At 39.4% G+C, this 21,720-nt stretch overlaps 2 protein-coding genes across 2 annotated transcripts; both read right to left on the reverse strand.

The window, feature by feature from the left end:
* Positions 1–2,478: 2,478 nt before the first annotated feature.
* Positions 2,479–14,172, reverse strand: LOC108670054 (PRKR-interacting protein 1 homolog). The gene is made up of 3 exons (XM_018157504.2): positions 14,004–14,172; positions 6,365–6,544; positions 2,479–4,245 (listed from the first exon to the last, which is right to left on the reverse strand). Exons 1-3 carry the CDS (start codon positions 14,088–14,090, stop codon positions 3,763–3,765), a joined length of 750 nt encoding a protein of 249 aa, XP_018012993.1. The 5' UTR covers positions 14,091–14,172; the 3' UTR covers positions 2,479–3,762.
* LOC108670053 lies at positions 8,153–11,180 on the reverse strand. Its single transcript, XM_018157503.2, has 2 exons — positions 10,835–11,180; positions 8,153–10,279 (listed from the first exon to the last, which is right to left on the reverse strand). The coding sequence occupies exons 1-2, from the start codon at positions 11,064–11,066 to the stop codon at positions 8,559–8,561; spliced, it is 1,953 nt and encodes a 650-aa protein (XP_018012992.1). The 5' UTR covers positions 11,067–11,180; the 3' UTR covers positions 8,153–8,558.
* Positions 14,173–21,720: the final 7,548 nt, after the last annotated feature.

Here is a 21,720-nt window from a genome sequence, read left to right on the forward strand (position 1 = left end):
GGCAAAACCTCGTATCGCTACTTGAATATGTAGCGGGCGCTACCGCTACTGCTACTGAAAATATAGTAAATATACCGCTACTGAAAATATAGTGGTCATCTGTGCCCAGAAAATCGTTACTCTTCATCAGTTAGATCAATCATATCCCTTACTGTTCAATGCACGTGCCAAAGATATTAGTAAAATTACAATTTTAGTAAAAAATTCTTCTAAATTAATTCCCGTTAGTGCGTCATGAAGGCTCCGGATAGCAATACTGTATGCACTACAGCACGACACGCCGCACACTCATCATTATTGATTGCTCGATTGGGAGCGAACTGCGATCCTATAGCTAGGATGTTAACATAATGCTTCTAGAATATTGCTTCCTCCAGTATTGATCACGCTTAGCAATTGAGTGCTCATAGCTATCATGTAGCAACTATAATAAAGTTCCACTAGTGTGTAAATGAATAACAGGTAAGCTATTTCCACGAAATAAAACCATAATATCATCACTACTGGAAATACTTTCAGCAAGAAATATGCCGGATTAGACCTAAAATATCAAGCAAGTAATTCCATTTGTACATGTGTGGTGTCTCGGCTTCTGTATTTCGTTGAAGCATCATCGATTCAGATGATGCAGGATGCATGATACAGATAAGCTTGTTGTTCGTCGATAATTCGGATAGAATATGCAGGACATTTTGATTATTACTCTACAGTACATATTAAGTCTATTTTGTTTATTAATCTACATACAATATCACTCATGAACGAGGAGAGTAGGAGTTAAGAGTATATTTGATTATTGTGACATCATACAATCTCACTCATGAACAAAAATAGATGAAGGCATACTAAATTTGGATTAGTACCTCGCCACACAATCTCAATTCCGATAATGTTTATGCGTGTCAGCTGAGCGACGCACAAAACGCTGCTAAGCTGGAGGTGAGCAGCCGTGCCCGCCAGACGAAGAACCTGGCTCGGCAGCTGGCGGGTGCCCGCAAGGAGCAGACGCAGTTGTCGTACCGCCTGCACTGCAGGACGGCAGCGTGCGCTCGGCAACTGGACGGTCTTGCGGCCGCCTTTGCGGTCATCAACAACCCCAGTCAACTCAAAGCAACCATCAGGGCGAGTCCAAGTGAACGCAATAAATTAATAAATCACCTGGAAAAAAGTTTGCTGAGCGCAAAGTGATTTATTCGATTTGTTATGAATTGTGCACGTACGTTCGGGTATTTTTTCCTGAGCTGAGAGATAATGAACCACTACCTAATCGAACGTAAACAATTTCTATGAGCGTATAAATAAATTCAGTTATTTCGTATCGCCCAATATAGTAAATGAAATATAACGATGCTAGAACAAAGACAGTAAATTTAACAATCTCTGTCGTATGAAAAAGCCATACAACGTACATAGAGTTTCTTTTTACTTTATTTTATAATCAAATAAATGGCCTTGATCTCAACAAATTCATCATTTTTATGCTCAGTTGCTTGCTTAAGGTAAAAAAATATTATTATTGAACGACTGATTTATTGTTGGGATGAAATACTTCACAGGAACTAAACGACCGCCACCTGACGCCGGCCGAGCTCAAGGGCTTTTGGACGCGCCCTGCATTGAACGCCGCAGCAGCGCTTCCCCACACGGTGAGTATAGCTATGGTTGAACTAGTATAAGCTTGACCCATGAGATGCTCATTTTTGCGGATGTAGCTAGTTGTTCGTCTGGGCGTCACTGATCGCAGTGACGTCACGGGCGTCAACCATTCACCGAAATGCGATCAAACCAGTCAACCAATCAGGAGTGAGAATGACGGGATTGTTTATGTTTCTCGATCTACGTGACGTAACAAGAAAACTGAACTGAAAGACGGAACTTCTCGTGGGTCAACCTTATATAGTTCAACCATGAGTATAGCCGCCAACGCAACTATTCATCTACCTACGTCTGGTTTACATGAGCATCTGGTTGTCCAGGGAGCTGTGTGCAGCATCTGGCCGCGCTCCTGCTCCCAGCACCAACGGCATGAGTGCTATATCAGCAATAGATAGAAGTGAATATATTATTCATGAACATCTATTCCTTACTCATTGACGATAAGAACGAGACGAGAAGTAATGGCATATCGCGCAAATTGCATGTATTTTGCTGCATTTTGTTCAATTTTGTGTGCTTATGTCAGGCAAACGATGATGGCGCTGGAAGTGAGAGCAGCACAGCAGCGGAGTTGCTGCGGCAGCGACAGCGGCTGGAACGCGCCGTGTCGAGACTCAAAAGCGCCGCCGTCAACACTGAGGCGGCACATAGACGAGCCAGGGCCACGCTCGTCACGGTAGGGGTCTCATTATAGAGGATGATTAACATCATCACTATCCTAGCCCTTGGTGTATAGAGTTAAGAGAGATTACACACCACCTCAAGTATGAGGTGGTGTCGGTGTGTGTTTTCAATAGCTTTTAGCTTCGAGCTTTTTTTCAATAGCTTTTCTCTTCGAGGCAATGAGCTGATCTCGTACAACTCTGATGGAGTTCGGGGCATTCATTTTAGCATGTCAGTGTCAAGTAATAATTACAAGTAACTAACTGCGGATTGTTTTTCAAACAAATTCTTCAAGTCTAGCAAATAGCACGCGATCAGTAGAGCGGAAGTTCGTATGTTGCGACAATATATACTTGTTCCAGCAAATCTTAACATACATTCGGTTCCCAGTTCTAGTGCTCAGAATTATTTATAACAGAAAGATCATGCGAATTTCATCATTTACTTACAATGTAAGTTTTTGAGCAGGAGAATAGCAAATTATTGTCTCAAGTGTCGCGACTGCAGCAGCTGACTGAGCAGCAAGAGGAACAAATTCGCCAACTTCGCAGCCTCACCAAGAACTGTGGCTCCCTAAGGTGAATTAATAATCATACTATTGGTAGTGGTCTCATTTTTAAGCATACCAAATGATATGATTCGTCGTAAGTTGAAACTAATAACACAGAGCCTGATAAACATCTGGCTGTTTTTCACTAACATTTTGCAACAATTTCAAGGCGCTGCTATAAATTAATACTTCGGAATAACATTATCTTCCTACAAGAATTTTTGCCCATTAAGCATAGTGTTTGTTGACTTAACTTACTTTTCGAATAAGAAACAATTATGGAAGCATAACAAGCGGGAGATATTGTCATCTTCATTGAAAAGATGTTAACACAAAACTTAGACACAAAAATTCCAAGTGTGTATTTCTTACAAATTAACTGGCTTCATTAATTCTTGTGCATTGTCAATAACAATGCACAGGCCTAGCAACCGATACCGTAACTAATATTTTACTTTATAAAAATATCATTTCAGGTCACGAGAAAGAAAAGAACAAGAGCCTAAAAAAGCTCCAGATTAAGAGGCTGCCAGGATATGGGCATCTTGCAGGATGTAAGCCAAACGTAGGTATTCATTTCTTGCTCAAAATGACATATTTAACTGACGAGAACACAATTGTTGAATGAAACAATGACATGAATCGCGCAATAATATTCTTTGACCAGTTTCATTCGACACATGAATGGCAACAATGGATATTTGTCAGGATTCTCAAGTTCAATGAACTCAGGACACAGATCACAATCTTAACACAAATATTTACACAGATCACAATCTTCTTTTATTTCAAATATTGAATTTTCTTCCTCATTGTGTTCTGCTGGTACTATATAATCAAGCTAACTAAACACTTCTCAATAATTACTAACTCTTTCGGAAAAATTTTCCTAATCAAGTATCCTCCTTCTCTTTCAATTTCAAAATATTTTTATTCAACAATTCTTTGAGACTTTTCTTAGTGCATGTACTTTCACCAGCCTTTTCCTCACTGGGGATATCAGAACTTGTTGCTTCTTCTTTCTCATCCTGCATGTTGTTTTGACTAACGTTTGTATCACATGAATCAGGTAGATTATTTCCATTAACCTCAACAACACAGTTCTCATCAGACTCCTTCACTCTGTCCTCACATTTGTTTGCTTCCTCATCTTTCTCTGCAGAATTTCCAGGCACATTCTCCTCTTCACTCTCCTCACTGTCCTCAGTCTCAGAACTGCTGCTGCTGTTATTCTTGTTCCCCGGCGCCCCTTTGCTGCGCTTGGCTCGGAGGTGTTGCTTCCTGCGTTGTCGCTTGGCTCGTTTCTTAGCAGCTTTCTCAGCAGTGCTGCGCTCGTTTTCTTTCAGCTTGCAGTGATATTCATAATCCAAACGTTCCTGAAATAATGCATTTACTGTAGGAAATTTGTTCATTTGTGGATAAGCTCAAGTTGGGTATACATTGAATAGCATTATATATATACGTATCATATTATATATACTCTACTGGTTGGTAGATAGAATTTAAACTAAATTTGATTGATTTAGAATGTTAACAATGCTACCATTGACAGGGTTGGACCATTTTAACATTAAAGAAAAGAAACCCTATAGTTCTCAAAAAGTATTAGCCTTACAAAAATTGTGTTGATGGCTCTTGATTCTTGAAGTACCATGATATAAGCTACAAATGCAATAAAGATAGATATTTTATATATTCACCATATACCACTATTTAAAACACAAAATGTAAGCCCTACAAATAATCAAAGTCAGCCTGTCTTATGGTACAATATATCATAAAATGCACAACTTGAGAGGTTGATAAATAAATGTACCTATAAGATTCAAAACGTAGTTTAATTAAGTAGCACATTTGTTATTGATAATTACAGTTCATATAAAATTTTCAAAATTGCATCTATTTGAATGAATGCAGACTTGTCAAAATTTCATTTCTCTAACAATTCGCATTTGTGAAGAATGCCATATTCAAGATCTCCAAATATTTTGTACAATACAACTTCAGATTCATCTAATTTGTACAGGGTGGGGCAGAACCGATTGAGCAGTTTTGAGGCAAAATACAAGAGTAACTGAGGTACATAACGAGAAAGTTTATTTTCCTTGAGGTTAGCATAACATACCATTTAGAATATTTATGTTTTAAAAATAATATCAGGAAGATGGTGGCCATTAGCTGCAACACTGTTGGAGTTGTTCTCGGAAGTTTCCTACAGCACATTCACACATATGGCCATAACCTCAGTAATAATCCGTTCTCTTAACTGTGGTAGGGTGTGAGGGCGATTTCTGAACACCCTTTCTTTAAGATCTTCCCAAAGAAATTGCAAATGCTCAAATCAGGTGACCTTGCAGGTCACTGTAAATCACCCTACATAGACACCAGATGTCTGGGAAACCTGCATCTCAAAACATTGAGTGACATTCGGGCTGTATCGGCCGTAGCCCCATCCTGCTGGAACCACATGTCTACCAATGCTTTATTTTCAACAATGTTTTCCATCCTGGGCTGCAAGAAATTTTGCAACATTGCAGCATAGCATTCGGAATTCACTGTAACGGTTACTCCCTCCTCCTCAAAGAAGTATGGGCCTATCACACCAAATTGTGAGATGGCACACCAGATCAATAGTTTGAGAGAATGTAGTGGTCTTTGATATATAAATTTGGGGTTATCTTCAGCCCAGGAACAAAATTTTTGCTTATTTACAGTCCCACAGAGGTCAAAATGAGCCTCATCACTGCTGAAGAATGCTGCGATGGGAGAAATCTGTCCAAGCATGTTCTCACACAGATTTTGGTGGCTGGCAAAGTCTGCTTTGTTCAATTGTTTTGCCAACATCATTTTGTAGGGATGGAAATGCAAATCCCTATGCAGAATCCTCCTCAAACTGCATGAGGAGATTCCTAAAGCAACGGCATGCCTTTGTACAGAACACCTTGGCAAGTGGATGACTGCTGCTCTCACCCTCTTGACATTTTCCGGTGTTCTGATGGACCTGCATTGACCATGTGTATCTCTTCTTAGTGTGCTACCAGCTGCCTAAACCTGCCTAACCCAGGACAGATTGTGTTTGCCTGAGAAAGAGCATCATTGCATGGAATAGTCAACTGGCGCTGTAAAGCTCTTTGCATTGCAATCACGGATGGATTGTTCTCCAAATATGAGCGCACAGCAAAGCCACAATGTTCCCCTGACCACACCATGTTGGCTACAGAAATGGGAATACCAGAAGGGCTGGAAAAAAAAACACCCACACGCCCATCCCCTTCCTTCCCTGCAAGCACTGACTGCTCTAAACTGTTCAATCGGTTCTGCCCTGTTCTGTATCATTTCCTTTCATTTTAATCCATGAAAAATTATCTATGAAAATTTTTCACGCATGCATATTTCATAGCATACAAACAGCTTATGAAGGAGTAATGAGAAAAAGTTCACCACTCCCTTATCTATATACACAAATTATAATTAATCTGAGTAAATATTCCTTACTTTTTCAGACATCTGATGAAGAAACTCTTGTCGAGCATATTCTCTGCGTCTGATGTGACGGTAGACATGAAATTCACCACTGCCTGCTCCTGCACTAGACCCCATAACATTCCTCACAAATTCTGGAGCATTTGGGAACTTCTTCTCTTTAGGTCTTTCAGGAATGAAGGCTGGCTTTTCCTGGAATAATTGTGAAAATAAATTACCAATGCAGTATTGAATGAGAATCAATACAGAAGACATTTTTAAGAAATTTCTGACTGATAGGTGTTTGAATGGGCATCATGTTTATTAAACCAAATAACAAGAATTAGAGTTATAGAATACATATAGATATATATGAATGTTCCTAAACTGATCAGTGTTCAGAATGAGAATGTAAAGAAGTTGATTGAAAAATTAATTTAATTTCTGCTCGCTCAGTAATTTAGCCTTGTTTCATTATAATAACCCACAATTACCCATCATTTTTACCCTCTATTTTACAAAAGTACTGCCAATATTCCACTGATTAAATTAGTGCTTTGCCACTATGCAACTAAGCCATAGACAAAACTAATTCTACAATAATTATCTATAATCTAAATGTTACAAAAAAACTGCAACACTAACAACCTAACCTAGCCACTCTCTGGTAAGAAAAAGGTCTGTCTTTTAACCCTTTTGTGACTGACGGGACTGTGACGTCCCGCTCAATGTTTTACTCCATAACTTGCATACAGCGTATCATTCGAGGCATAGCTAACTACAGGGACACATGAGTAACACTCCTGCGCCTATGTCAACTCAAAAGTAATTGACTGACGGGACTGTGACATCCCGTCCAACGATTTACTCCATAACTTGCATGTAGCGCTAAATTCAAGGCATAGCTAACTACAGGGAAATATTAGAAACACTCTTGCGCCTACATATGTCCAATCTAAAGGAATATTAATGAAGGTTTTTTGGGATATGTTATTATATAAGCTATTACACATGTTTGCCAAAGGAAGTTTGTGATATTATACAACTACTAACAAAAACATTACGAAAATATTTTTTTTTATCAAAATCAGTGATGTCGCAAATTGTGTCACCTCAGTTGGAACCATATACTACCGGGATTTTCTAGTCCCAAATATATAATTTTTACCGTTAACATATATTTAATTAGTTTTTACGGAGATGCAATATTCGGTTTAAGTTCATGATGATTGTGTAGAAAAATGCGAATAAAAAGTTGTAGAACACATTGCCGTCACGAAAGGGTTAAGGCCTTAAGTTTCTTGAATTTGATGCTGTGAATTCAATTTTTGAACTGTGAACACATTTTATAAATCATGGAAGTTGACATTCAAACCATAAAAAGATTGGCATACAGTATCTGTGATTTCATGGTTTACCCTAAAAATAGGAACGTACATTTTATCTACTTCACATTAGACTAATCAGAGCCAATCAACCTGAATCAAGTATGTTATTATTGAATCTTTTCATTTTTTCAAAGATGCATCATAGTTTCATGGCAGCTAGCAAACTGTCTCACTTGACAGGTATGAGACCATTGACAAAAAACATTTAAAAACAGGGTTGGCGATTTTTTAGATTTAAAAAAAAAAAATCAAAAAAATCAAAAATCAATGATTTTTTTTATTTTTTTCATGATTTTTTTGATTTTATCAGCTTTTTTGTCTTTTTGAAATTTTATTTCTTATGTTGCAATTAGCCTACTAACAATTACAGTATTTTCTTATATAATAGTGGACTTTTAGTGGTTATTCTGAAATAAAAAAAATATATTTAGGGATTTAAGTCATACAAGAAATTGAAACAAAATCGGTATATTCAGTTTATTCTCTCAAGTTATCAACCATCCTCTTTCCTTTATTAATAAACTACAAATTACAAAACAATAAAAATAGATAGGTATTACACTCTTGCCTAAAGCAATACTGACTAATAACATTAGCAATTAGTCACCTTTTCTTAAAGGTTGAAAAAATCAAACTAAGAATCTCCCATTTGCTAAAGCCAAAAGCTGAAATAAAACTGATAAAATCTAACACTTTGTATTTTTTTCAAAAGCAACAAATAATAATAATTGACATTACTACAATTTTTTTTCATTACCATTGCAACGTGAAAACCTCAAACTACAAGAAACATTCACTATCTAGAATCCAGGTACCTAATTAAGTTGCTACTTGAGAGATTAATGGAGATCGTCTCCATCTGCCTTCCTATTGAGCCGCTTGAAAATGAAAACTAATTTTGCTGCTTTTGCAGTTCCTAATCGATTTCTTATGCTAGATTGCACAAGTCCAAAAGAAGAGAAAATTCTTTCCACTCCAGCAGAAGAGGCAGTTGTAGTAAATAATTTAGTCATCAGCTCACGGTCATTGTCCTTCAAATTACTCCCTAGTGCCAACCACCAAACAAGAGGTCCAGCTTCTGTGGAGAAGTCTGAAAACAAGTATGGAACGAACGGTGGTAACTTGGCTTTGAATTTCATTATTAGAGGCATGCTGTTGGGAAATTCCTCATGAGCCCATTCCATTGCAGAATTCTCTTCTTCAGGTGATAGCTGTTGACCTCTATGGACTGGATGCAATATATTGGCTAGGTAATGTGCAGGGGTTAATGCTTGCTTTTTTCGCTTTTCTAGTTTTGTGACAAAATCAGCACCATCATGGTCATCAAAATCTTGATTAAGTTGGCCTTCAAGGTTTTTCCACACTTCCGTTGCATCACCAATATTACAAGCATCACTCTGAACTTTGTCTAGTGCAACTGAAATGTGTTTCAAAATTTTTAGCATATCTTCTGCAGTACGCTTTATGTTTCTGTCCATCACCTTTCTAATAATGCTCTTGTCTAACTCTTTCCTCTTTTCTCCATCGCATACACCTAATAATATTGGCCAATTTTTTAGGTACACTTCCAAACAATCGGCAAGTGTGTTCCAACGCACATCTTGAGGCACCACAAGTGCTTGCCCTCCAGCAGCACGATATGCAGCAGAAGCTGCATGGTTGTTGCGGAAGTATTTAACTATTTGAACTACATGTTCTTTAATATTGCTGATCTCAAAGTCCTTTGCTAGTAGGTTCAAAAGATGAGCAGAGCAACCATAGCATATTAATCCATTTTCCTTCATCAGTTCTGTTCTCATTTTTGTTACATTTGCAGCATTATCTGTAACAAAGCTGCCAATTTTGCATCTGAATTTTTGTTCAGCAACACTGATAGAGTTTTTCACTACTTCTAGTAGGTACTCTGCAGTGTGAGAATGGCCTGATGTATCCACTGTATCAACCAAGTGCACTTCACAAGAGGTTGATGAATGTACCGTGACTGACGAACATATGACTGGCTCATTTGAAACATTACTCCATCCATCAAGACTCATGCATACAGTCTGACCCTGCAACATGTTCACAGCCTTCTCAGTTTCCGAGTCAAAAACTTCGTCCAATAATCTACCCGCCACATCCCTTCGGGTTGGAAGTTTGTAGCCAGGTCTTGCTGCATCCATCATTTCTCTGAAACAATCATGTTCAACAAGTCTGAAAGAAGAGTTTGTACCATAAATCATTCTTGCAACCAGATAATCAAGACATTTTTTATCTTCCTTTGTTGTCTTGATTGTAAATTGTTGCATGGATCCAGAACTGAGTGAACATTTTTTTACAGCAGGTGAGGCTGCTACTGTTGTGCTAGGCTCTTTTTGTGATGGTCCTTGTGGTGACAAAAATACTGGTAATGGTGATGGAGTACGTGAGTGGCTCCGCTTTCTTGAAAGAGTCCAAGGTGTGGATGATGGTGGTTGTGGTGTTGATGTTCGTGGAGAAAAGCCAGATGTTCCAGGTTGTGAAATATCATATGCTTCATCAGTTGCTGAGGATATATCTGAATTATGCTCAGAATTCAACTCTGAAAGAAGAAAAACAAGAGAACAAAATAGACCATTACTGATATTAATAAATTTTGATTTCTTCATGAGTAGAATGCTCATACTCAAAAGTACCTAATGTTTCAAATAATGAGTCTTCATATATAAAAATAAAATAGTATTAAGAACATATACCTAGCTATAGGTATATGATGTATTATGACTTTGACTTCTAATCTATTGAGTGCCTGGAAACCACAAATGCTTTAAAAAAGAGTAGAGATTGCAACTTTTCAAAACTCAGAGTGACATTACTTTCAGACTTGGAGTTTTCTACTCTTTCCAAACATTAAAGTAGGCAGGTAATATCATGTACACCAGACTGTAGTCTAAATTCCTATTCAAATGAAAAAGGAGTTCAAGGACGCTTTTATTTATCAAACAAGATTTTATTTTATTTTTATCAAACCAAACAAGAATTACTGAATTAGGTATGTGTATTTTTTGAAGTTCTTAGCAAGTACATGCTTATTGGTAATAAGTAAATACTAAATAGTAATTGGTACCAATATGTTGGTGGTTAATCTTAATTTTACCTGGTAGCTCGGCTTGCTCTGGCAAAACCATAATACCATCTTCCTCCTCTTGCTCTGAATCAGGCTGGTCAGGCAATTTGCAAATTAACTTGTGATTGCGAAGTCGTTGAACTAAACCTTGCAACTCTTTACCACAGTCCTTACATCTTGCTCTTATTCCTTTCGACTGTCCACTTGGAATCTCATCAAAGTATTTCCAAATCGCATCTTTCTGTCTTCCTGCTTTTCTCATGTTTTAGTAGTTACTGAAGTAGCTATGGTACGCTACTTATTTGTCACTAAAATAATCTCTTTCACTTATGTGATAAGGTATGTCAGTAATGTCACTGATGGTATAATCACAGAATTTACAATAGTATCAAATAGAATCAAATGTAACAACTTTTTAGCAAAAATTGTAGATGGAAAGAAAGAAAATTACATTTTTAGGAACAGATTTACAAGATTACAAAATACAAATATAACTATGATTTTGGAACATGTATATGGATGGCTGAAAATGGCAGTTATTGCCTCAATTATAGCCAACAGGCCAAGGTGGTGTTTACCACTTTGGGACTTCTGGGTAAACAATTATTGATATGCCTATTCATTAGCTTTATAAAGTTTGTATGGAGCAAGGTAACAAGCTAAATATTGACTATTTAACTGGCTTCAATATACAAAAACACCTCAGGAATGCAGATCTTCTAAACATTGAAGAGACACATAACAGATGGGTAGCTGATTGCGCAGTGCACAACACTATCAATAGATCTATAACTAGTTTTATGTCCTATAAATCTACCACACTCTACCTTCTAAACACACCAACTAGTAGTGACTGAGTGACTGACTGTACTAATCCATCCCATTTGATTCAGACCAATACTAAACATAGACTGAACGACAACCAAACAAACCTCAAACGACTTTAAACGAGACTTATGTTATGAGAAAACCTGACACTGTTTGAAATAAATATGTACACAACAAAAGTCACAATTCAAACATTTTATTACCATTTACTGCATTTAATTATTTTATATATAATTTTATAATTGTAATTGTTTTGTTTCTAGTTATAGGTAAATTCACATATTTAAAGATTGAAATTTAATATTTTAATAAGAATACTCATATTAGGGTGGAAAAGTCAAGTGGCCTTGATAGTCAAGTGGTCAATACAATCTCAACCAACCCTTCTTATATAAGCTAGGTAGCACGTGTAAATTGTATAATGTAATTAATTAATAATATATAACAAATAGTTAGTTAAAGACTACTTATAGCCTTATAAGAATTAGCTAAGCTGCTAGCTATGTACAATGTATTGCAACACTTGATGCCTCTGTACCAAAAACATAGGTACAATCCATTGAAACGTAATACACACTAAAGGCAACAGGTTTATATTCCAATTTGTCATTGCACATTTATACTAAACTAAGAATAACAATACCTCAAAATAAATCAAAGACTGCCACTCAATATATTTAAATATGTAAAAAAATAAAAAAAATAAAAAAAATCATGATTTTTTTATAAAAAATTCAAGTGATTTAATCACGTGATTTAATCATTTTGATTTAATCATTGCCAACCCTATTTAAAAAGCAAAAGATTTGGATTCCAAGTCATTGCTCCGACCTCTACCCAATTTATAAATATTAGAAAAATTGCTTATTTGTTTTATTTTTAACAATCCCCCACAATTCTGGCTATGAAATGATCTTTTTCAACAACAATTTCAGAAAATTTCAGCCCAATTTTCAAAATAGAACCCAATCTGGATTCTGGGCTACCTACTAGGCATTTGCCTAAAAATATAAAATTACAGTAAAATCTAGTGTTTCACAAGAGATTGTAAACAATTGCTTGCAATTTGTGGCAAATGCTATTCTAATTTTTTCTGAAAGAGATTAGGCAAAAGCTATAACATGTTGAAATTGGCTGCCAAGGCTTGAAACATGGGCCACCCGCCACAAGCCGTGACAAGGTGCAATGGACAATCTTGTCTCTCTCATTCACGCATTTCATACATGGCTAATGATGGCTTTGGCTCGATTTTCCAATATTTAGAATGGATCCAATTATCCAAACCTGGAGCCCATAGCCTTAGGCATAGAGCAGACTAGTGAGTGGCGGCTAGTCTGAGACTCTGAGTAGTCTCAGAGTCTCAGCTAGGCTGCTAGTGCTAGGGGCAGGGTGGAATTCTAGAAATGGAGGTTCACTTATAAAAAAGCTTTCCACCCAAGTTGGAATGCTTTCCTTAGATACAGTCACAGTGCTCTGCCAGGTGACTGACTATAAATGAAAAGGAGGATCAAAAGTGGACAAACTAATTCAGTTGTATAGTACCTCAGATTTGTTATAAAATTGTTTGAATGTCTCTTGTTTGATAGATATTCTCTATTTTTCTTTTATTTAATTGATGTTTAGAAAAATTTCCAGGCTTTTTGTTTGTAATGATCAAGTTTAAGTTAAGTATTTAGTTAACCAGTACTGTAGTACATATACCATATTTGGGGGCGGGGCTTATGGGCACAACCAATCACAGCTGGAAAGCATCCCCATCAACCAATCACAGCTTGAAAGCATCCCCAGCAACATAAACCAATCACAGTTGAAAAGTGATAGGATATGTATAATGTATATAATAAAATGGACTGGAGTCTGGAAGTGGAAAGTTCCTGGACTTTCCAACCTTTCAGGTCCTGCTTTCCAATATGCTATGTGTACTGGTTAATTTAATATCCCTCTAGAATTCCACACTGGCCTAGGGGCCTAGACTAGAGCAGAGTCAGAGACTTTTTTAGACTCTTGGTATCTTTTTCCCTTCCTCAAGTTGATTTTTGAGTTCAATAAATAGACCAGTAAAGTATTATGGATACCTGACAACGGGGGCCAGGCGCATAGTGGCAAAGCAGAGTGTTTTTTAGACTCTCCCTCAAGTTCATTTTTGAGTCCAGAGTCCTATAAGTAGACCAGCAAAGTATCATGGATACCAGCATTATCATACATAATGAATTTGTTTAAATTTTGAGTAAATGAGGAAATTAAAAATTAACTGATTCTAAAAAATCTCTGGTTTGTCACTATGGGCCCGGGGCCTAGGCCTAGCCTCCTAGAGATGACTTTCGTCTTCCAACGTTCTTTTCCTATGCTATATTAACATTAAAAAACTTACAGGATTTTTCATGAGCTTTTCTAATTTCAGACGTTGTAAATCAGTTGCATTCTTGACAACTCTTACGCTCTCTTCGTCAGAACCCATTGTACGGATGCAGGCAGGCGGCAGCGCACTACGAAACCCACTCCTCTGACTGATCACACTGATGTGACGAACGATTGATTTTACTGATTTAACAACACTCATATCGGAAGCGTTGGCCAAGTTTAGTCCGCAAAATTAAGAGTGGGGACGTTTATTAATCATCCGAGATTTTGATATTGAATCAATTTGCTGAATCGCCTTCATAATGATAATAAAAATCATAGTAATGATTATGATGGAAATGATAATAATGATAGATAATGAAGACAACAATAGATGAATCAGGCCGATAGACCTGTCGCCAATTCTTAACATCAAAAAACATTCACAGCTTGTTGCAGTTTCGAACACACAACTCACTGCTCCAATTCTGCATCTTTCCGAGACGTCCGAGATCGAACCTGCACCTTCTCTGCTCCGGTGGAGCGTGAGTTGCTCGTCCGATGGCAGTAAGCTGTGAAAATTCTGAGTTCAGAGTCAGCGAATGGCCTGAAGATCTTATCTTCAACGTTGACACCGATATTCTATTATATTCTATCAGTATGGCAACTGCTGAAATTTCAATGGAACAAGTCTAGTCCTTGTGAGTCAATGGCAAAAAATCGGGCATTGCTCTTATTGATCGATCTGGTCCTGGTTTACTGGGCAGTGAACAACGCTGTTAACGCTGTTTGTTAACGCTGTTCAGCGTTAACAGCGTTAACTCGATCTACGTGACGTAACAAGAAAGCTGAACTGAAAGACGGAACTTCTCGTGGGTCAACCTTATATAGTACAACCATGAGTCTATATAACCTTCAAACACTGTGGGTGTAAGCAAGGAATAAGAGACGTCTCGGACAAATTTACGGCCGGACCCGCTGCCGTTATCGCGGCCGCAGGACTCCAAACGTAGGAAAAACCTAGCCAATCAACGAAAACTGGAAACCCCATAAAAACACTGAGAAAACCTTTCCGGTCGCGAGACCGGCCGCGGGTCCGGCCGTAAATTTGTCCGAGACCTGAATAAGAGCTTATGCACAGGGCAAAGCCAAATTTACATTTAATAATTGATTGATTACCTATATTTTATCCCAAAACACTCGCTGTTCTTCATTATTTGGGAAATATTAGCCTTTATTATTGTGGAAATATTATTAGATTTTGAATGATATGAAAGATTGTTATTATTCATAAACTTTACCGTAAAATAAAAAAATTATCATATATAACTTTCTCTGTTCCTGAAATTACCGTTACGGACCATTTCATTATCCACGAATTGCGACAGATCATTTTTCCGTCAAGTGAAACGTTTTTTTGCACTTCCATTGATGATTGAGACAGCCTTCGTCGGACTTCGAAGTTCGAACTGTGCTTTAATTTACGTCGAGGAGTGTTCGATGAGCAGTGATTGTGAATGGTTGTCCATACACCTTGATCTCGCCTTGAAAACCGGTGTTACAGACTCTAACTCAAATTAGACTGTGAATTGTTTACTATATCCATACTTCAACGTGAGGCTGTGAGCATTATGAAAGAAACCACGGCAAGACCAAGCCTACTGTTGATACATCTTCAAGCAGCAAGCAGCACCAGACATATGATGCCAGGAACCACCGATCCTTGCAGTCCAGCAGGGGTGGGAGAAACCAGCGGGGCATGGGAAAGTCTCCAACATGGGGGCCAAGCCATTATACTGACTACTGAGAATGACACCACAGGACAGATGAGCCAGAGAGACCAGACAAGCACTGGCCTTACTAGGCATAACACCTATGCACAAGTCCATCATAGAATGAACAGCCAAATCTCAAGCACTGGCACTGCCCTGACTAACACACAAACCTACTGCACAGTGGCAGCCACTTCCAGTCAACAGCGTTGCTCTCCAGCCCCTGTGGACCAGCAGACACTACCATCTTCAGGCCCTTCCCTCCTGCTGCCTGCAAGCCAACAACCAAGGCCCACATTAAATCCTGATTTCTTTGATCGCCTCTGCAGATTCTTTGTAGACTTGCTTGCTTTACCAATGCATCATGAGGCTCGTTATAAGTCTCAGTCCTTGATTCGGACTGCAATGCAAAAACACTTTGAAATTGACCTCCCACCAGTTGGACCACCACAGACACCATCCTGCAAGCCAGATAAACAGAGACCAAAGAGACTGAGTCCGCATGCTTACAATGCCCCTAATATGTCCCCTTCTGCTGATGATGTCTGCTCTGCTGCAGGGGACCCCCATCATTATTTGATGTATCTGACTTTGAACTTGTGTCAAGCTCTGACTCTGGTGAGGTGGAACTCCCTGCAAAAGTACCTCCACCTAAGAAGATTGGAACTTGCAAGCGTGTTACCCGCAATGGTCTTAACCAGCAGAAAGCAGCCTAAACCTGTGATCAGGGCCCAGTTGGGACCACCTCAACAGTTGCACCAATAGCACAAAAAAAGAAGAAGGCTCAGCAGAAAAGTAAGGGTCAATAATGGCATCTGCACACCTGTCAGATTTCTCAATAATCGCACTAAATTGCAATAGCATCTACTCACACCTTGCAGAAATAAAATTGCTTCTATACTCCCAAAAGCCAAGTATCATGTGCCTCTCAGAAACCTGGACTCAAGATAAATACCTGCCAACATTTCATGGCTACACTCCATACTGGTGTCATAGAGATGGTCGAGGTGGAGGTCTGTGCACCCTGGTCAAGCAGTCCTTATGTGCCCAAACCCTCTCCCTGCATAAATACCCTGGAGGCTACCTGGAAGTTCAAGCTACCAAGCTCCAGCTAAGCAATAATAGCCACATTGCCATAATGGATACCTACAACCCAAATAAGCCGATGACATACAATGAAATATCCTTCTATTTAAGTCAACTTACTCCCACATACATAATTGTTGGAGACTTCAATGCACATCATAATTTGCTTTCATCCAGCTGCATGCGCCCAGATACAACAGGACTTTTTATAAAGTTCCTTATAAATATAAGGAACTTTTAATAAATACCTACCTCCACTATATTAATGAACGACGTAGATTTCTACACGTATATTGACAGACGCAGCGGAACAAGGGGATGCCTGGACTTGGTTTTGATCTCTGCAGACATTGCACCCCTTTTTGAACTGAAACTGCGCCAGGATGTGGGTAGCGATCACTTCCCTCTCTGTGCCTCAGCATCTCTTCCACTACTCTTTATGCAGACAGCTTTGCTCCCTTGCTGGAAGATTGGGGACCGCTCATTGAGTACCTTTGCAAGAACTGTGCCTACTTCAAATCTTATATACCCTGCATCTGTGGAGGAGCTGAGCCAGGATGTCTCGCAGAGAATCCTTGATGCAGCAAAGAACAGTACCCAATGCTCCACAGGTAACCCCTACACAAGACCATCAACTCCCTGGTGGAATGATGAGTGCAGGGAGAGGGTGAGAGCAAGGAGATGTGCATTATGAGGCCTACAACGACACTCCTCACAAGCGGCGCTTATAGAATATAAGAGGAGATGTGCTGAGGCAAGATATTGCATCTGCCAGCACAAACAAGCATACAGAAGGCAATTCATTGAATCTATCACATACACAACAACAATAGTATCAAGTGCTTGGAAAAAAATACGTATGATGAAGACACAAAAGACCAACTTGTCATATCCCCTGATGCATAATGGACTGCTGCTGACCTCCACTGAAGACCGTGTTAACCTCATCTGCCGAAATCTTCAAGATCCTGCACGACCCAATCATGTTCATCCCCCCGCTGATCTATGGGAGCGAATTTATACTAGTTGGCTGACAAACACAGAGTATGACTCAGACTTCACCCATGCAGAACTTGCTCATGGGATGAAATGCTTAAAAATGACCAGCCCTGGTCTAGACTTTGTGCACAATGCATTCCTTAAAGCCCTACCAAGTACTCAGCATTCTATGCTGCTGGATCTATTCAACCAAAGCCTGCAGACTGGCACAGTTCCCCACAACTGGAAAGAAGGACTAGTCCTCCCCATCCTTAAGCCTGGAAAAGACCCAACACAGGCCCAGTCGTACCAACCTATCACATTGCTCTCATGCCTGGCAAAACTAATGGAAAGGCTTGTTGCACGACGTCTGGACTAAATCGTTGAGAAACAAGGACTCCTGTTAGGGGACAGGAGTCCTTGTTTCTCAACGATAGCTAATGTGGCTTCCGGCATGGCAAATGCACCATGGATGTCCTCTACTGCCTCGAGCACCAGATACGCGATGCCTTGAACTCCATGAATATTTGCATAGTTGTCCATGTAGACTTGAGATCTGCATTCGACAAAGTCTGGGTGCCTGGACTGCTGTATAAAATAGCCCTTGCAGGTGTGTCTGGCCCTCTGGCCAGATGGCTACACAACTACCTATACTGCATCGCAAGGTGAAAGTCTGTCTCCAGGGCATACTATCAGAGTCACACCTATTGGAATCAGGACTGCCCCAGGGCTCAGTCCTGAGCCCACTATTATTCAATCTGTTGCTCAGAGACCTCCCTCAACTGCCTGGAGTCTCTGCTCATGTTTATGCTGACGATATAACTATTGCCTGCCAGAGCCCAACCCTGATGGAAGCAAAACGCACCACACAACAATATCTTGACTTACTACTGGACTTCTGTGATACATGGGGCCTTGCTGTTAATGTGGACAAAACAACCTTCCAATACTTCACAAGAAGGCGCATCAACATCCCAACGCTGAGATACAACCAACGCCCTTTGCAATATGTGCGACTCCATAGGGTACTTGGAATGACCCTTGATGCCCCATGGCTCAGGTGGGGCCCCCACCTCACATTCCTCAGGAGCGACCTATTGAGACGTATTGGAATATTGAAACATTTAGCATCACCCAACTGGGGAGCAAGTGCCAAGTTTTTGCGTACCTTCTACCTTGCTTACATTCGTGCTAAACTAGACTATGGTAGTGTTTTATATGCTGCTGCATCCCCCGATCTATTAAAAACACTAGATGAGACACAGAATACCTGTCTTTGGCACATACTTGGAGCAAGAAGGACCAGCCCAATCAACTCACTTCAAGTGGAAGCCAATGTTCCTCCCCTCCCATTGCGGCGCCAATTCCTTGGAGCACAATGGCACATTAAAATCTTACATAGACCCAGAAATGACTACACAGCAGAAAGACTAAGCCAAGTGCCTGAGGACAACACAACTGCCCTAGCGGGTGGAGCACGGCTATTGCAGATATTTGGGCAACCAAAATGCAGGTGCATCTATCTGGCACAGGTTGACCCAATCCCCCCTTGGAGCACAATGGCACATTAAAATCTTACATAGACCCAGAAATGACTACACAGCAGAAAGACTAAGCCAAGTGCCTGAGGACAACACAACTGAGGTTGAATACATCAAGAGTACTGGACGCCTGAATAATCTCTGAAAGCTGATCAAGACTGTCCTGGAACAATATACTTCAAATTAAGTAACCCACTGAATGATTGAAAACCATTTGATAAATCCAGGTGCAACAAGTGCCCTGTCGAGGGACATTTATGCAACCTCAAAACGGACTACATACATACATACAATTTACGTCGATCGTTCGTGGTGAGAGGGCGTGCAGTGCCGCTGTGTTGAAAAGTCTGAAGAGTAAAGTGTATGAAATTAATAACGTCCCAATAACTTCTGTAAATTAATGTATCTTAATGAAATTAATGTATCTTCTTAACTTAATGTATGGCGTATCTGGTGACACTGTCACGGTGTCACCGACTCACCGTCACCGTGACTGGTGACAAATTTAGGAAATTACGGCACAGCCAGAGATGTCATCTGAAAGACCGGGAGAACTATTCAATGAAAGTATGAAACGGGGCACATGCCGGAGGCCAGCTTTGCCAGACTTCACACATAGTGATAGTTCATATTACTTTCCATAGGTAAGAAGGCTAAACTCTAAAGAAGTAAGAACGCTAGTTTGCATAACGTGCCATGGTCAGGAAGATGTGCCAGGTGCGCGGGAATTTATTTTGTCATTTTAACGACCTGCGCGGTGCGCCGTACTATGCTGGTAAAAAAATGCGCCGTGCGCCGTACTTTAGAAAACTAAAAAATAAATAAATAGTTCTACTATTTTAGTCAACAATATACGCAAGTATATTGACTACGCGAGTCGAACTGACAATAATAAAATGTAAGACATGTCCGGGTTACTTCTGACTCTTCCGCTTGTCCGCCTTGTCGGATACGGAACGTACGGTAATCGTAAACCATAGTGACAAACCAGAGATTTTTTAGAATCAGGTCATTTTTAATTTCCTCGTTTAGCTAAGATTTAAACCAATTTCTTAAGTATGATAATGCCGGTATCCAGGATACTTTACTTGTCTACTTATAAGACTCAAAAATGAACTTGAGGCAGAGTCTAAAAAACTCTCTGCTTTGCCACTATGTCGTAAACTGCGGCTATTATACACAAGAAGTGTAAACAGACGGTGTTCAGTGTTGCCATATGACTTTGAAGAAAATTTCTTCTAAAATAAAGTTCTAGATTTCTCATTCACCAAATTTCCGTATCAAGAAAAATCATATATTATTGAAAGATAATTAAAGGCATACTGTACTGAGTGATGTGAGTACCGTCATGGTGGAATTCTAACATATAGTGCTCAGAGGTACTTGTGGGCAGAGTTATCAGTTATGTCATCTCCCATCTGTGAGTGGGCGGAGTCATGTCATCTCCCATCTGTGATTGGTTGAGAGGGTCATTCCTTCTACACTGTGAGTGGTCAATAGGATCATGATATCATCCTCTCAAGACAGTGACACAACTGTGATCAGGCATGGAATATATCTACTTGGCGAGCCGCGACTGAATTTTTTGAGCCGTGGTTCTATGGATTTGCCAGCCGTGATTCCATTTCTATGAGCCGTGATTCCATTTCACCGAGCCGTGAGTTCCATATCTCGACCATGAAAAGCCATTTTCAAGGTGCGAATTCATTCACAAAGTCCATGCACGTGTTACCCCAAATCTCTAATTTTACCCTTAAACAGTCAAACGGCAAAAGCCAGTCGATATTACCCCATCAGGGCTGCCATTAGGTAGTCACATTTCCCTCATTATGGGGTGGCGCCCCCCATTTGCAAACAATGACACTTTCCTCAAGTTTGTCATTTGCATATGTAACTAGAAGAGTTCTACTACAATGCACCAAAACCTGGAGTTATTTGGAGTTATTTTACAAAAAAATATAATTGATTTTACGACCCGGTCTAAGTTACCCCAAGGGCTGGGATAACAAAGACCATCACTTTTTCTGAAATTACATAAAGACTATGAGAGGCAGGAGCCAGCAATTTATGGTGAGTGAAGCTAGAGTATAGACCTGTATTTTCCATGTTTCAATTCAAGTTTAATTTAGCTAGTAAAAAAATGGCATCATTTGTACAAAAAAAAGTGGTCTAAGTTACCCCATTTTACGGTATTACGTCTGTTCCTCCACAAACTGCTCGTGCACGGCAGCGCGACGTAGAATTGATGGCCGGGATTGCGCGAACACGTGCGCAAAGAGAATCAATTTTCAATACATTGCGCCAACTGTGCACAGCAATAGCTTAAAAAAAGTGAAAATGCGCGGGAAAATTCATCAAAAACATACATCAT

This window comes from Hyalella azteca, unplaced genomic scaffold, assembly GCF_000764305.2.
Source record: "Hyalella azteca isolate HAZT.00-mixed unplaced genomic scaffold, Hazt_2.0.2 contig5918, whole genome shotgun sequence".
Lineage (NCBI taxonomy): Eukaryota > Metazoa > Arthropoda > Malacostraca > Amphipoda > Hyalellidae > Hyalella > Hyalella azteca.

Coding starts and splice junctions, on each gene's coding strand:
- LOC108670053 (XM_018157503.2), bottom strand. CDS start 11,066: ATGAGAAAAGCAGGAAGACAGAAAGATGCGATTTGGAAATACTTTGAT. Junction 10,280..10,834: donor AGAGCAAGCCGAGCTACCAG/GTAAAATTAAGA, acceptor TTCTTCTTTCAG/AGTTGAATTCTGAGCATAAT.
- LOC108670054 (XM_018157504.2), bottom strand. CDS start 14,090: ATGGGTTCTGACGAAGAGAGCGTAAGAGTTGTCAAGAATGCAACTGAT. Junction 6,545..14,003: donor AAAAGCTCATGAAAAATCCT/GTAAGTTTTTTA, acceptor CAATTATTCCAG/GAAAAGCCAGCCTTCATTCC. Junction 4,246..6,364: donor TTCATCAGATGTCTGAAAAA/GTAAGGAATATT, acceptor GCATTATTTCAG/GAACGTTTGGATTATGAATA.